General features: G+C 43.3%; 1 protein-coding gene across 3 annotated transcripts in view; it reads right to left on the reverse strand.

The window, feature by feature from the left end:
* Window positions 1-15,141, reverse strand: part of LOC121185797 (nectin-2-like) — a 75,096-nt gene that overhangs the window by 22,465 nt on the left and 37,490 nt on the right. Inside the window, exon 7 of one of the 3 annotated variants that reach the window (XM_041044226.1) lies at window positions 8,938-13,492. The exons of the other annotated variants lie outside the window; for them this stretch is intronic. Coding sequence (XP_040900160.1) covers window positions 12,906-13,492 — 587 coding nt within the window. The 3' untranslated portion in view covers window positions 8,938-12,905. Of the gene's footprint in view, window positions 1-8,937; window positions 13,493-15,141 lie in introns of those variants that run through there. 3 annotated transcript variants of the gene reach the window in all.

The following is a 15,141-nucleotide window of genomic DNA, read 5'->3' on the forward strand; positions in this document are numbered from 1 at the left end:
CGAGACACACACCATAACAAACCAGGTGCTAAACTCAACAGTATGCAAGTATGTTTGCTCTGCAGGCAGAGTGTTGTGATATCAAAATGTAACAGCTCCATATATCAAGACGGTGGGGACCTATGGAGGATAAACGACCTGCGAGCTGTACCTGGACAGCGTGTGTAATACACAGATAAATAACTGGGAACTGGGAGCCATAGGATGACACACAGACTCCCGGAGAGTGCATGTAAACCACCGCACTAACACACGATGATAAACAGACCAGAAACATAAGGACTGGGCCAAAGCACGCACTTGTTTGTAAGAGCTTGGTTGGTCTGAATCCCCCGGGAATGACAGTTGTTTGGGAGGGTAATGACTTAGGAAAACTGAAATGTACTGGAACATAAATTAATCAAAATCTGAGCCATGCATTCACGCACCCTGTGAGGGCTCTGTACTATCTATTTTTGCAGTTTAGAGCTGATTGTAAGCACACAACATAGAAGTTCCAGCTATTACACACAGTGAAGTGAGCATTATTCTCAGTTGATGTTTTCGCTCGCTGCTCCTGTTGAAGGCAGGCTGGTCAGATCACAGTGCTGAGAGTGTGATGAATCAGTTTTTACTTTCAAGGTGGCAATGATCACATCCACATTTGTAAGAGCGATAATCGACTGCTGTTTGTAAACATTTCACGTAGATCCCTTGTGATGCCAAAAGCCAAATTTGAATAACATTTAATTTCCTCCTCTAAGATAAGACCTTTTGTCGGTTCAAGACTATTTTATCTATCACTGCCCTAAGCTGACAGTTAAACGGACAGTGGATGGTGCAGTATTGCCGTGCTTTGCATGGCAATGTTGAGCTATTTTCTAAACTCTACTCTCTCTCTCCTTCTCACATTATACACTGAAGTGCATTTCAACAGTGAACTGGGGCTGTTACCCATGATGCCTCGGCTGTGGGACTGAGTGACAGGCGACATAGCTGAAATCACTGGGGACCCTGGAGGAGAGGAGGGGTTAACAAGGGGCCAAAGACATACAGGAGACCTCCAGCAGGTGTTGTACAGTGGTCATGAATCACCACAGTGACTCTATATGAGACACACACACACACACACACAAACACATTTAAAACACACACAGACAAGAGTAAAGGACTGTGTATGACAGCCATCGCTACAAAAGACTTAACAGCTTGGGAGCAGTTTGACGTCGTGCATAAAGATTTCTGTTTCTTGGAGCAATAATTAATGGGTTAAATCAATCACTCAGTGTATTTCCCTTTTAAAACGATGCCTCTGGGTTCAGCAGCAAGAGACTGGAGATGTGATGGAAAAGAGAAAAGAGGAAGTGCAATGACTGGAGAGGATTTTACACCCCAGGACTGGTTGGACAGCATTTGATGTAGAAATACAAAGACACACATCCACACACGCACACCCGCACACATCCACACATACCTTCTTTAACAGATTTACATTGCTCAACATTTAGTCCGCAGCAGAAGATAAGAAGATAGGAGCAGCAGAGAAGAGGACGGGGCAGGAGAAGTGATTACAGGGAAAGAGATGTCTAGATAAGATGACAGACAGATGAATGGGGAGGCAGCCTGTGGATATAAACTGACACATGCACATGAGCAGACAAAGACACACACACGCACGCACGCACACACAATTTTTTATGAAGTTCTGACAGTCCTCTCCGCACCATGGCTGTTATTTAATGTCAAACAAAGAAAGCCGAGGAGACTTGAACCCTACAGGAGAACCGGGCAGTGCAGATAACATCACTCTGGACTGCTGAGGAAGGCTTACAGTCCACTCTGCTCCGGCACTTCACCACACTGTGTGTATCAGCAGACTTACAGAGGAAACCCATACAGTAAATAAATACTGAGCTAGGTGATGATTCTGTGTTATTTATTTGTTATTGTTGAGCAAATTATTGTACTGTGAAAGAGGGAAATTATAATGTTGTATAATGTTTCTCTTTTTGTACACTGTAATAATTATTCATTCTAACCAGTATTTTATTTGGTTAAATAGATATAAGAATGAATAATAAATATAGCAATGTATTTTTTTGTGTTTTATATATATGGGAATAATATATAAAATCCACACACTATACAGTAGTAATACAATTCTATGAAATGTATAAAACAGATATACAATAATATCAATATGGCAGATATATGGTATTAATGTATAGCAAAATAAGTAATGTAAATGTAAAATAATAGTGTTAGATGTGTTACCTCTACTTATACAGTTAGTCCCACAGTACTAGTACTATACTTTTATCAAAATTTTACTCACAAAATCAGTTATCCATTAGTTTTGTCTGATGTAACGCATAACAGCGGAACATCAGTCTGATTAAATTTTATGCAATTTCGCCTACACGTCTCACACGGTGATGTATAAACATCAGACAATACCCTCACTGATCTCATGATACAAACATAATGGTAATGACTACACATACTAATTTAATAATAATAGTACGGGTCAAGATGTAATTCAATTCTAACGCAATTTTGAAACATCTTACGAGGGAAAACACACATAACAGCACAAATATTAGTTGTTCAACAGCAAACAGAAAACATTTCTGATAAACTCCCACAGAAAAAAAAGCGTACATTTGCATGCACCTTCCGTACTGTCAGGCAGGCAAACATCTGCACAGCAGTTACATGAACAAATGAACATGAACACAATCATCCACCATTTACTGCGGACTTGGCAGTCCCCTGAAGACTATCTCGAATCCCTAAGACCAAATATTTGCAGACTTATTTTGTTTTTATCTTCGTGTTCATCTCTCATTCTGTATGTTTATATCTGAGTGTATGCAGACGTGCATGTGCCAGTGCGTGCATGTACTTTGTAAGAGCTGCCTGTTGAGACGGTGAATTAAACAGCAAGTGCATTTGATCTGCAAAGCACTCCAGGGCAAATACACACAAAACGAGACACTGACACATACACACACACACACACACACACACACACACACACACACACACACACACACACACACACACACACACACACACACACACACACACACACAAAGGCTTGCATACAGCATCAAAATCATTTCCATCACAGAATCTATTCTTAGGAGCACCAACAAACCATTCTTTCCCTGATATAAATCTCTTTTATTCATACCCACACAGTCACGCACACACACACACACACACACACACACACACACACACACACGTGCACGCTTAGCTCAAAGCTACACTCCCTGGTGGTCATACTGCATTCACATAATGTTCTTTGTTTTGTTTTGTTTTGTTTTTTCTAGATCAGGATTTGTTCCAGGTAAGTCACTGCATGAAAACCTTTTGGGGTTTATTTAACTCACAAACACGCATGCACACTCGCTCCATCTTTCATCTGGTGGTGGTCGGTGTTTGTGCAGGTGTGTCGAGGTCAGTAGCATTCTCAGGAAGCTTCTTTCCCTCTCCGTCTCTCACACACACACACACACACACACACACACACACACACACACACACACACACACACACACACACACACACACACACACACACACAGTCTGATCTGTGAGAAGGCTAAATCAACACAGCTGCAACAACTCAGTCCTCGTCATCGTCCTCCCTTCACTCAGCCGTCTCCACTCCATCTTTAATCAGGCTTCTCCTCCCTTCCTCTGTTCTGCTTTTTGCCCTTTTGCTCTCTTCGTCCTACCCGACTCCTCCTCTCCTCCTTTCTTCTCTTTCTCCCAGTTTATTTAATCTTGCACGAGTCACTGTTAAATTTATATACCGGCTCTATAAACTAGCCCTCTGTAGTTTCATACACAAGGCCTCAGATCTCACCACTGCACTTCCTATTCACCCTCCACACACCATCATGCCCTCTTTGCCCTCCCCTCAGATTACAGTCCTTACTCCACCCCTCTCTCCCTGCTCTTCTCTGTCCTCCCAGCAGTTGGCCGAGCATGCGCCGCCCCGGGGGAGACCTGCCTCATCCGCCCAACAATGTACTGCAACCACCCTCTTACCTCCAGCCCTGTCAGCACGGGATAGGAAGAGTAAACGCCCTGGGGCCTCCAGGGGAAACAGGAGCATCCACTTCCCCCTCTCTGTCTGCCTGGGTATGTATTTATATGTATATATATATATATATGTGTGTGTGTGTGTGTGTATGTGTTTGTGTGTGTGCAGCAGACACGCATCTCAACAAACTGAATGACCAGAAACCAGAAGATCGGATGTTATCATTTACCGCAAGAGGAAGACGGATGATATGATTTCCAATTTCCTGTGATTACTTACAAATCTAACTTCCTCTGCACTCTGCTCTCACCTTGTTTGACATGACAACAAATGCTGTTAGAGGAAATAAGGAAGTAAAATTACCATTCAGGCTCTATCAAAACTCCCTTTCTTGTTAAAAAAAAAAAAAAAAAAAAAAGATTTCATTGCTTCAAGGAAGGTTTCACTTAAGAACATTTCATCCAAATTGATGTTGTCAAGCAACCCAGCTCACCAGTCTTTGACAATACATTTTTTGGACATGTTAAGGTGTGAAAGAACTATTATTTTCACATGCATTTCATTAACATCTTAGGTAATAACTCAGTGCTCAATGTTTCAAGAGTAAATAGCAGATGAGTGGTTGTTGCCTGAAGCTGCGGCTTCCCTGCATTTACCCAAAACAAACTCTACAAAAGTAACCAAACTAAAACAAGATGGTAGATTACACCAGATATCACTCCCAGTCCTTTCCTCAAAACAAACAAAAACACCAACTACACTGTTCCACTGAGAAGTACCTTAGCCCAATTTAGCATTCACAAACCACCATGGTCAGAAAACAAATTGGTCTCTCACATACTGACTCTCCAATTTGTCACAAACTGGCTCAGACAGTGTGAAATTAAAGACTCCACACAAGAGATTTTTATTATTTTTTTGTTTTCCAAAATATTGATTCAGATTTAATTTCTATAAAATAAAGGAGTTTTAAAGTGAGCAATATCAACAGTGAAAGTAACAACTGGTTGTGGGAAGCACAGCACAGTCAGAAAGAATTAGGCCCACAGGGTGTGCATCATGATTCAGACAGCAACACAAGTTTCTTATTCAGACTTCGTACAGTGACTGTGAGGTTAAAGTACTGACTCATCTTTAATTTGAGGGTTGTTGGTTTTTTTATCCACATCAGATAGACATAACAGATAGTGTAATGATTTTTATCCATGTTAGCAGCATGGCTGTACTTTTATCCAGACATAAATATCTCCTCTATCTAACTATTACATGGATTACAGTGACATTCGTGGACCCCAGAGGATGATTCCTACTGAGTAGGAATATTGATACTGATATTGAGTACTGATCCTCTGATCCATCTGATTTAGTTTTGAGTGAAATGTCTCAACAACTGTTGCTTCTATCGCCATTAAATTTGGTACACACATTTATGTCCCCATCAGGATGACTTGCAGCAATTTTGATGACCCCAACATTTTTAATCTAGTGCCATAATCAGGTCAAGATTTTCATATGTCTAAAACCAGATACCTACAAAATAAATGATATTTCCACAAGCCTCAGCTAGTACTGATTAGCACGTGTAAACTAAGACAGTGAACAAGGTAAACATGCCTGCTGAACATTAGCTTGTCAGCACTGTTAACATGCTGACATTAGCATTTAGCTAAAAGCAGCACACATAGCTGCCAGCATGGCTGCAGGTGTTATTATACAGTACATAGGGAAAGAAAGCAACTGCAGTTGAGACAAACTTTGAAAAAGTCATCTAAAATCACAGACATCACCAGACCTGTTATCTCACCTTGTGATGTACTGCAGCCACCTTTATCATCTAACTTTCCTCAGGAGCTTTTTTCCTTCAGTCTAATCTTCAGCAAATCAAACACATTCTTGGTTTGAGGTCAGATGGACTGACTTAGCCAGTACATTCAACTGTTTCGCCATAAAAAAAAAAACTCCTTAATTACCTTGTCTCCATGCTTAGGGTCATTGTCCCGAAGCCGGAGGACTATGTAAGAGCCAAATAGTCAAATCTACGGCGCTGGAGCACAGAACCAAAACAGTGAGAAACATATCGCTGTCAGCTGAAAAATGAGCCGCTTAAAAAGATGTGTTTGATACAAATATTCCAGTGACTGGAGGACACACACACAGCTGGAAATCTGATGATTCACCACAGGCAAGAAAGAGAAAATCCAGTCGCTTTAAAGCCAATAAAAATATGCAGGAACCCACTTTCATAATTGAGGTCAGAAGCAGACACTTGCTTTAATCCCTGTGAACACCCAGGTCACTATATCCATCACTCAGACATCTATGCAACAGGCCTGGCCATTCATCATTCACTCTGGGATTTATTAGTCAGGTCTGGAGCCAGAGGGTGAGAGGTTAATAGAGGAGCATTGTGTTAGCAGTTATCAGCATAGAGAGCCCAGAGTGGGTCTGTGTGCTAATCCACAAACACACGTACACACACGTACACACACGTACACACATGTACACACACGTACACACATGTACACACACACACAATCAGATGTTTAATCAACGCCGTGGCTGTAGCTGAAACAGCAGGAAGTTCAATATACAGCTATACACAAACATGGACATATGAAACAGTACACACACACACACACACACACATTCATCACTTGGCTGCCCTCACAAACACAAATAATCTGATCACACTCAAGTCCACAAACACTTTTATACTTTGCAAACATTCTGTGGAAATCTGATCCGTCTGCAACCCAGCAAAGCACTCAGCAGGTGCCTAAACACATGAACATACTTCTTTAGTACACTGTGTGACCAAAGAACACACTCACATGCTCACTCTCTGTCAAATATGAGCCCACACACACACACACACACAGCTTGGAATAAACAGGGCCACTACCAGCTAGCCTAAGGGCACTGCACCATGTCTCATCACTGTAAGCTAATGTTGAACACAGTGGTGGTGCTTGGCGTAGCTGCTGTCACTTTGGCTTCAGATCCAGGTTATTTGCTCGGAGCTCAGATAGGTTCTGCGTTACGGGGTCACCACTCTCACATGAGGTGCATACCTTTTCCAGAGACAAACGCAGACAAAAATGCAAGTGTTGCACACACTTTTATTCCTATCTGCGGCTTAAAAGCCTTTCTGCTGTGCTTGAGTCTTTTACATTGAGCTAGAAAACCAAAGGAGTCAGTGTGTGTGTGTGTGTGTGTGCGTGTGTGTGTGTAAGTGCTCTCTATCTCGCCAGCTTCAAATCCTAAGCAATTAGAGAGGCCAGATGGTGGGCTGGACTCACAGTAAATAGCTGTGCATTGACAGAAGAAGCTTGCGACAAAAATGAACTGTGACAAGAAGCCAGGATGACATGCAAATACATGATGGCATCAAAGCACCAGGCAAATACCGAGGACGCGCTGCCATAACTGCCATTAACCGCCATTAACCGACTGTCGAAATTATGGGAACGTTACAAGAAGAACTGACTGACTGTACCGTTTGGTGGGGACACAGGGTTTTTTTTTTCATTAGTTTGTAAACCAAATGAGGCAGGTGCACATGCATGCATGACCACACACATGCACTCAGACGCCAGCACATTCATACATAAACCTGTACACACAACAACCCTCGACATGCCCTTCTGTTAGAATTTAACCAGACCAGTTTGGTTTCGTCAGAGTTCAAACAATGCAGCCTTTGAGAGGCGCTCCATTCACTGAGTTTCAGCTTGGCCTGCACATTCCCCAACTGAAAACACAAACTGCCTCCCTGCAGGAAAACCACTGAGGCTCCAGCACCACATTCCTCAACTCCATCCTTTCCTCGGTGTGTGCAAAGCATTTGCATGAGAGTTGTTAGTCCCATGCAAGTGCTCCTCATTATCAGCATGCTCAGGTGAAAAACCTGAAAAATGTGCCCTTTAAACAGCTACAGCACTCTCCTACATACCTGTTACCAAGGCAGCAAGTTTACCTCAGCCAACCAGGACACATACACAAATCAGAGAGACTGGGAGGAGGTGGAGCTTCAGTACAGGACAACTGTAATCTACAAAATGGCTTCTCCTATTCCTGTGCTCAGTTTCCCATAAGCCTGTTATCACACCTCTGTTGACACATGCAGATTTATCAAAACTCAAACGAGACAAACAGCCAGACCAGGAAATGAGAGTGGGGAAAAAAAAAAAAACAACACAGGGGTTGGTGTGTCTGGAGTGAGGATGATGGGTGACAAGAGACAGAGAGGCCACTTCATATCCCAATCAATTAATCTATAAATCTAATCAGTGAGAATCAATGGCTGGCGCTTCAGTTCAATCTGGGTCCTCAGTCATCCAAGCTAACCTCAAGTGTTAAAGAGACAGAGGGAAGAAGAGGAGAAACAGATACCACACGCTGCAACGCTGGAACACTTCGAAAATCAAGAAATCTTTAATAGCAACCAAATACGAAAAAATATAGAAAGACTTGACAAAATGGTGACAACAATTCTAATTTGTTCTTTTTTTTTTAAAGAGCAAAATTAATTTAAAATTAAAAAATACAAAAAAGAAAAAAAAAACAACTTTTACACAGAGCAGTCAATAATAAAAAGCACATTTTGGGGTAAGACTGTTTTGTTGTGTGTACAGTTCATTTGTATAGAAGAAGCACATTTGCCGGTTTTGGCAGCAATCACAGCGCAGCAGTCAAGAATAAAGCACTCCGAAAACATAAATTATAAAGCACTGCAAAATAACAGAAAAGAGGAAAAACTGTAATAGGAAAAAATAAATCCTTCATGCTTGCTGTCACTGAGAAATACACAAACGTGACACCATAAATTAGTAATTCTTTTTCTCTGCTACATATTTATATATTTATATGTATGTACACAGGAAGGTTTTCTCTTTTTTTTTCTTTTATGCGAGTGAGATGGGAGATGTTAAGGCTTTGATTAGTCATCAGATGTTTGGAGCCAAAGAAATAGCAACAGTATGTGGTTTTCCTGAAAAAAGAAAAATATTGGGTATTTTGACAATCTAACCCGGTGCTACACACAGGCAAGGATCATGGGTTTTTCTAAAAGCATTTTGTCTGACAAGCCTTACTTGGGTGCGGAGGTGGGTGGCAACGGTGTGTGCGTCTGTGGGGGCGGTCGCTGTGGCGGAGGTGGCTGAAGTGAGAGAAGTCGAAAACAACATTTTGGAGAAGAGTAGGGAGTTGTGACTCGCTAAAAGCATTCAAAGGAATCCGGGAGGGTGAGGAGGTCAGCGCAGTGGCATTTTTATGAAAGCTATATTTCCCATGCAGAACAAAAGCATGACGGACAAACGGTTTCCTAAAAAGCCTGTTTTTCTGACACTGGGTGAAAAGTGGGTGTCCCTTGAATGTGTGGTTGTCTCTGTTGTACATGGTCATTGATTTGGGAATGGGTTGGACTATTTGGGGGATAAAAAGCAGTGGAGCAGGGGACACATCATGCTGCGGCTCTTTCCACTCTAACAGGACACGGTGTATGTCCTGACAGAGGCACTGAGAAAGAAGAGGAAAAAGTAGATGTGTTTTTGTGTGTGTGTCTTTGTTTGCAGCTATGCAAGCACATTTGTGTGGGTTTTATGTCAGGAGATGGCAGAGTTGTCAGGTATGAGGTGTCTTCTGCACAGTTTGGTTGTGGGAGTGAGCATAAAGAAAGTGACTGAGGGGTGTTTGTGTGTGGGCGAATGTTTCTCTGCATTCTGCGTATGTATATGTGCAGTTTGTGCATGAGTTTGTGATTGGGTGTGTGTCTTCAAAATGCACAATAATATCTTCAGTTTGCCAGTTTTCCATGGTGACAAAAGGTGGCTACTCAGGTTTTAGCCCCAATGGCAGCGAGAGATGTCCCAGAGCCCCCCGAGCATCACGAAAATACACACTGACAACTATATACACACACAGAGCTGACTCAGACACAACACAGACCATCGCTTGTGTGGTTACGGTCTACATGATAAATTATGAGTATTGTGTGTATTTTAGCATTGTGCAGGGTGTCTGTCAAGGAGAAGGAGAAGCCAATTGTGCAAAAGAAATAGCGTGTGCTTATTATGTGGAAATGCAGGCAGTGCTAACTTGAACGAAAAAGAAACCATACAAGCATATATAATTTTTCCCCCCAAAATAAAATAGACTTAGGCTTTAGGTAAACTAAGCTCAGTCAGTTCAGCATGTCGAAACACCCAAACTACTGAGGTATTCATTGGATTAAAAATTACATTCTGAATGCCCTCTGAGACATTTGAGCTTCAGAGTTAGCCAACCCAGAACTCTTTCATCTTTACTTCCACAACACTGGCAACACTGGCTCCACTGATCTGATATTTACATTTTCATAAATATCCATATTTTCACAAGAAAAATAAAAATGCTTACATATATAGTACACAGATACCTCACACCAAAATGTACATACGACAGTTTTGTCCCTTGTCGATATTTTTTTTTACCCCAAAAAGCAAGTATTACACTATTTCTCTTTGTAGAGGTGACACACACGAGTGCAAAAATAAGTAATGCATTTTTATTTTGAGTGGCTGTGACTGATCAGCTGTGTTCAATAAATGTACTGTACCCAAGTTTGACAGGAGCTGCATTTATGTATACGCTAAGGCCATTAGACAATAATCCTATTGAACACACTGGCTTAAAATATCTCAGACAGTGCTCAAACACTATACACTGTCTCAATTTTTGTCATCCGCCTCCTGTGTCTCTTTCCTACTCTCTCTCCACCTCTCTTAAGGTTAACAGCCATCACAATGGCAAAGAAGGACTGTCGAACTATAGTTCAAGGTTAAAAACAGCCATGATAAGAAATGTGGGCAGGTGTAGTCATCCTTGCCCTTGGCAATGGGTGACCCTGCATTTGACCTCATGACCTGCAGCAAACTGCAACCCAGATCTTGGCTGGGCCTTACGGGAGGTCAGTACAGTCATCGAGACCACACTCAGATTCCCAGTGGGTCAGAGGGGAGTTGATTAGAAGGCCAGGGGAAGCATGATTAGAGGAGCTACAGCAGGGCTTCACTCCGAGATTGTCCATCTCAGTCATCCAGTGGCTGCGTAGATGCAGTGACGCATGCACATGTACACTCTAAGCCTCAAAGACAGCAGTGTACAGTGGCCAAGGAACAATGTTTGTATGAGCGGCCCTCCGGTGACTTGTTGCAAGGCTAAATTAACAGTCAGGAGACAATCAGGCCTGAAGTCACATCATGAAGGGTCATTTCACCACTTGTTGCCTGTTAGTCAATATGACTCCGACAGCACCGCTGTGGACACAACCTTTTATGTCTCCCGATCAATTCACTACATTTAACAACATCCGCTAGTGGAAAGAAATATTACATGATCTCATTGAAAATCTATCATATCTAACGCAGGCGCACTTTGGAAATGGGGTTCTGTTACATCCGGCCACTTACTAAAATATGGGAGGAGGTGGCAGTGTCTGTGTGGCGCAGTGAACGTGGCCACTCCAGGTGGATTAGTCAGTCCTGGCATGTCAGGGCAGGCTGGGCTAGAATAGAGTAAGTGGGGCGTTTGACACATCGGGAGTAGTAAAATACTGCCCCGCTCTCTGTGGCCCTGACCTCGACACTGCCCTGGATAAATCATAAACTCCCCATAAACACTGGGGGAGAGGGATGAAGAGCGAGAGAGGAGAAGATGGAAGGATGATAGAGAGATAGGAGGGGGGAGGAATTGCCACGTCATAAACGATAAGTGGTGGCAATCTGTTGGTCCCGGCTAAGCGAGCGACTTCACGGCTCATTACCAATCAAGCTCCTCCTGTCAGGAGTGCTCTGAAGAGACGGAGATGAGGATGAAGAGAAAAGAAGAGACGTGCTCCTCTCTCGTCCTCCTGCCTCCTGCATCCCTCTCTCCATCCCTTGACCCTGTCAGATTGGCTACACCTCATTCCCTCATTTCTTGTTTACCGTCTCTTACCTCCAGGCACAGTACAAAAGTTTGCATGTGAATACCTTGTTACGAACTTGGTTCAAACTCTGCAAACTTACTTTGTTAAATTCAGCTGCTCTTGTATTTGCACAGCACATAAGGACCAAATGTTCTTTTTGAATTTTGTAAATTGAAGAGTGTCTACTGTGGCTGATAGTTTGCAGAGATGTTTTTTTTTTTCTTGAGAAGAAGGCAGAGAGCGGAAAGGAGAACTCTCCAGCAGACATGAGCAAATGCATTGTTCTCTTCTCTAAATCACTTGATGGTTACTGTCTATACCTTCAAATGTTTTTCTCCCAACCCATCACTAGATATTAACTACCAACCAGCTGTCAGCACAACGCATTACCAAAACAAAAGTTTCCCATAGGAGGACTGAGAATAGCAGGTAAAACGTAACTGCTTGACAACCCCATCCACTGCTACTGTTTTGGTGAAGATAAGAGTGAATATGCAAGTGCGATGCCTCCTCTATAGCCAAGCTTGTATCATGATTCCATTATCCTACTCCCACACTACATTGTTTCTCTCTTTTAGTTTGTCTGTCAAGAGTCCTTGAGAAGGTCCCAGCGATAGCGATATCATGAGCAGAAGCGGTGGGAGACAGGTTGTTTCTTTTCTGTTTGAATTTCAGCTCTTAGGGACCAAAAAACAGCACAACTCCTTTCAGAACATCCCACCACACCCTCCTGTTCATTCAGTTCATTTTGGGGCTGCACTGCGATTAATAATAATAGGCTATATTTAAAATCAATTTTCAAAAATAAAAGTGGTATCATTTTCTCCTCTCCATCAGACAGGGAGCAAGACCCTGAAGCCACAAAATCCTCAGGAGAGATCCTCCATCCCTCCTTTTCCTCCTCCTCCTTTCCTCTCCTCCTCCTCTATACGTAAACTGCAGTCCGTGAGATGACAGAGCCATCCCGCTGGGACTCCATGTCATCATCCAGGTAATCTCCAATCATATCGTCCTGGTCATTGTGTGGGCGAAGCTGAAGGATGGGGGCCCCTCCAGTGAAGTGGTCATACCTCTCGTCCTCCTCCAGCTCATCAAACTTCCTCCTCTCTGCGTCGTCTAATTCGCTGCTAAGCAGGATGTCTTGGGCGGTGGGTGTAGTGGCAACAACTTCGGGCCGACCCCCAATGGTGAGTGGCTGGTGGTGGTTGTTTTTCTCTCCAAGGCCCTGGTGGGATGAGCTGTCGTTGTAAACGTATATGGGGCCGTTGTTGTTACCGCCTCCGACTCCGCCACTGCCTGCGCCTCCACCTGTGCCGTTCTTGCTGGCCTTCTTGCCGCCTCCAAATATGCGTGTCTTAATGTCACTGCTGCCATTGGCGCGGTAGCCCTGCTGTTGCCTGCGGCTGCGGGTGACAAGCACGCCGATGAGAGCGGCGACCAAAAGGAGAGCCAGCAGGGAGCCAATGACAGCTCCCGCCACCACGCCGGCATTGGATTGGTTCACTGAGGGCTCTGTAGGAGGGAGGAGAGGCAGGGTGGGAGAAAAAGAAAGAAAAGGAATATGGTTGAGACAGGGAAAAAGAGAACAGAGACATGGAGAGAGGGCAAGGGAGAAAACAGAGACAGCATAAAAAGGACAAGCAGGAAAGGGTAATGTCAAGGACAAATGACAAAAAGAGGAAGAGGAACACAGAGAGAAGGTAGGGTTTGGATGATGCCAGTGGTGCTGGTCTGAACCATATTCAGTCAAGTGTGTAAGAGTGCTGAGGTGTCAGTACAGTCAAGTGTGTGTCTGTGTGCATGTGTGCTGAGCTCCTTGCTATACTGACATTTCCTCCTCTTCCCTCAGAGCTGCTCCTGTCCCCATTCCCACAGCCACGCCACAACAACGTCTCAGCCACGTTTTCCCCCCATGTTGCCCTTGAACAGTGAGGGTCTATCCAAGGCTCACCACAAATCACAAGGTCCGACGGGGGGGGGGGCAGAAAAAGTGCAAGCCACACACACACATACACATTCTGAAGGAGCGGAAAATGGCGTGTGCAGGGCTGAGTAGGTGGAGGCCATGCAGAGGAGGAGGATAATGATGGATGGAGGGAGGGAGGGTGGAAATTGGATGAAGAACAGGAGGAGGAGGAGGTGGCGGATTGAGTGAGTGACAAAGTGACACAGCGGAATGACAACTCCTCCTGGAAGCCATGAACAAAGAGCAGGGGGACAGATTGGCACCCCTCTTTGCCTATGTAGACCACAGGCACTGCTTGAGTGCATGTCAGTCCTACATGTGTGACCATTTTTACTCCAGCACTACTGGATAGAAATTAAAAGAAGCCATTTTAAGTTCATTTTAAAGAAGACGAAGGCTTTGTTACAGCACAAGCTAAAAGCTAAGGAGGGTGTGAGTACAACTAGGGCTCCATGATCCCATATGCAGTATTTCTGTTTGTGCCTCTGTGTGTGGAAAAAAAAAAAAACTCCAGGGAGAAGTAGTGGTGTCTAAATCAGGGTTGTGAAGACATCCCATATGACTTGTCAGCCATATAGAGCTCTTTCTCTGAACAAACACTCCCCACTCTCTTCACGTCCTTCTGCAGTGATATTAAAGCAGTATTTTAAAGCAGGTATATTTGAACAGAAAAAGTTACAACTGCTTTTGCAGACACGGCAAACGATAGTTAAGACTAAGGCTGGATACTGTTTGAAAATGTTGAATTCATGGTGGCAGTTAACATACCTAAGTTTCAGTACCAATCCCGCACTAAAATGATGCTTTTCTTGCTTCTTACTAAGGGGAATATAATCATGTTTTCCTACAAAAGCATTTTCTTCTATTTGTCTTCTCTAAGCACAAGTTAAGTTTGCAGCCATACAGAACTTTATATAACATACAGTCCAAAATAAGCAAAATTATGATTTAAATAAAGACATATCTGATCAAAATTAAGGCAAGAACACTAAGGATTAACACAGAATTCAATGCCAGCTGTCAATCCGTGGTACTATGGACACATTTCAGTCAGCCCAGTTAAGACACTACTACTGAGTAAAGACGCTAGAAATACAAGCACAGCTTTACTGCTTTGTACAGGCTTTTCCGGGCCAAGAGTTCAGGGCTCTAAGTGCTTCCTGGGACTTTGACAGCTCCCCACAGACAGACCCTG

The sequence above is a fragment of the Toxotes jaculatrix genome, chromosome 8, assembly GCF_017976425.1.
Source record: "Toxotes jaculatrix isolate fToxJac2 chromosome 8, fToxJac2.pri, whole genome shotgun sequence".
In the NCBI taxonomy this organism is placed as follows: Eukaryota; Metazoa; Chordata; class Actinopteri; family Toxotidae; genus Toxotes; species Toxotes jaculatrix.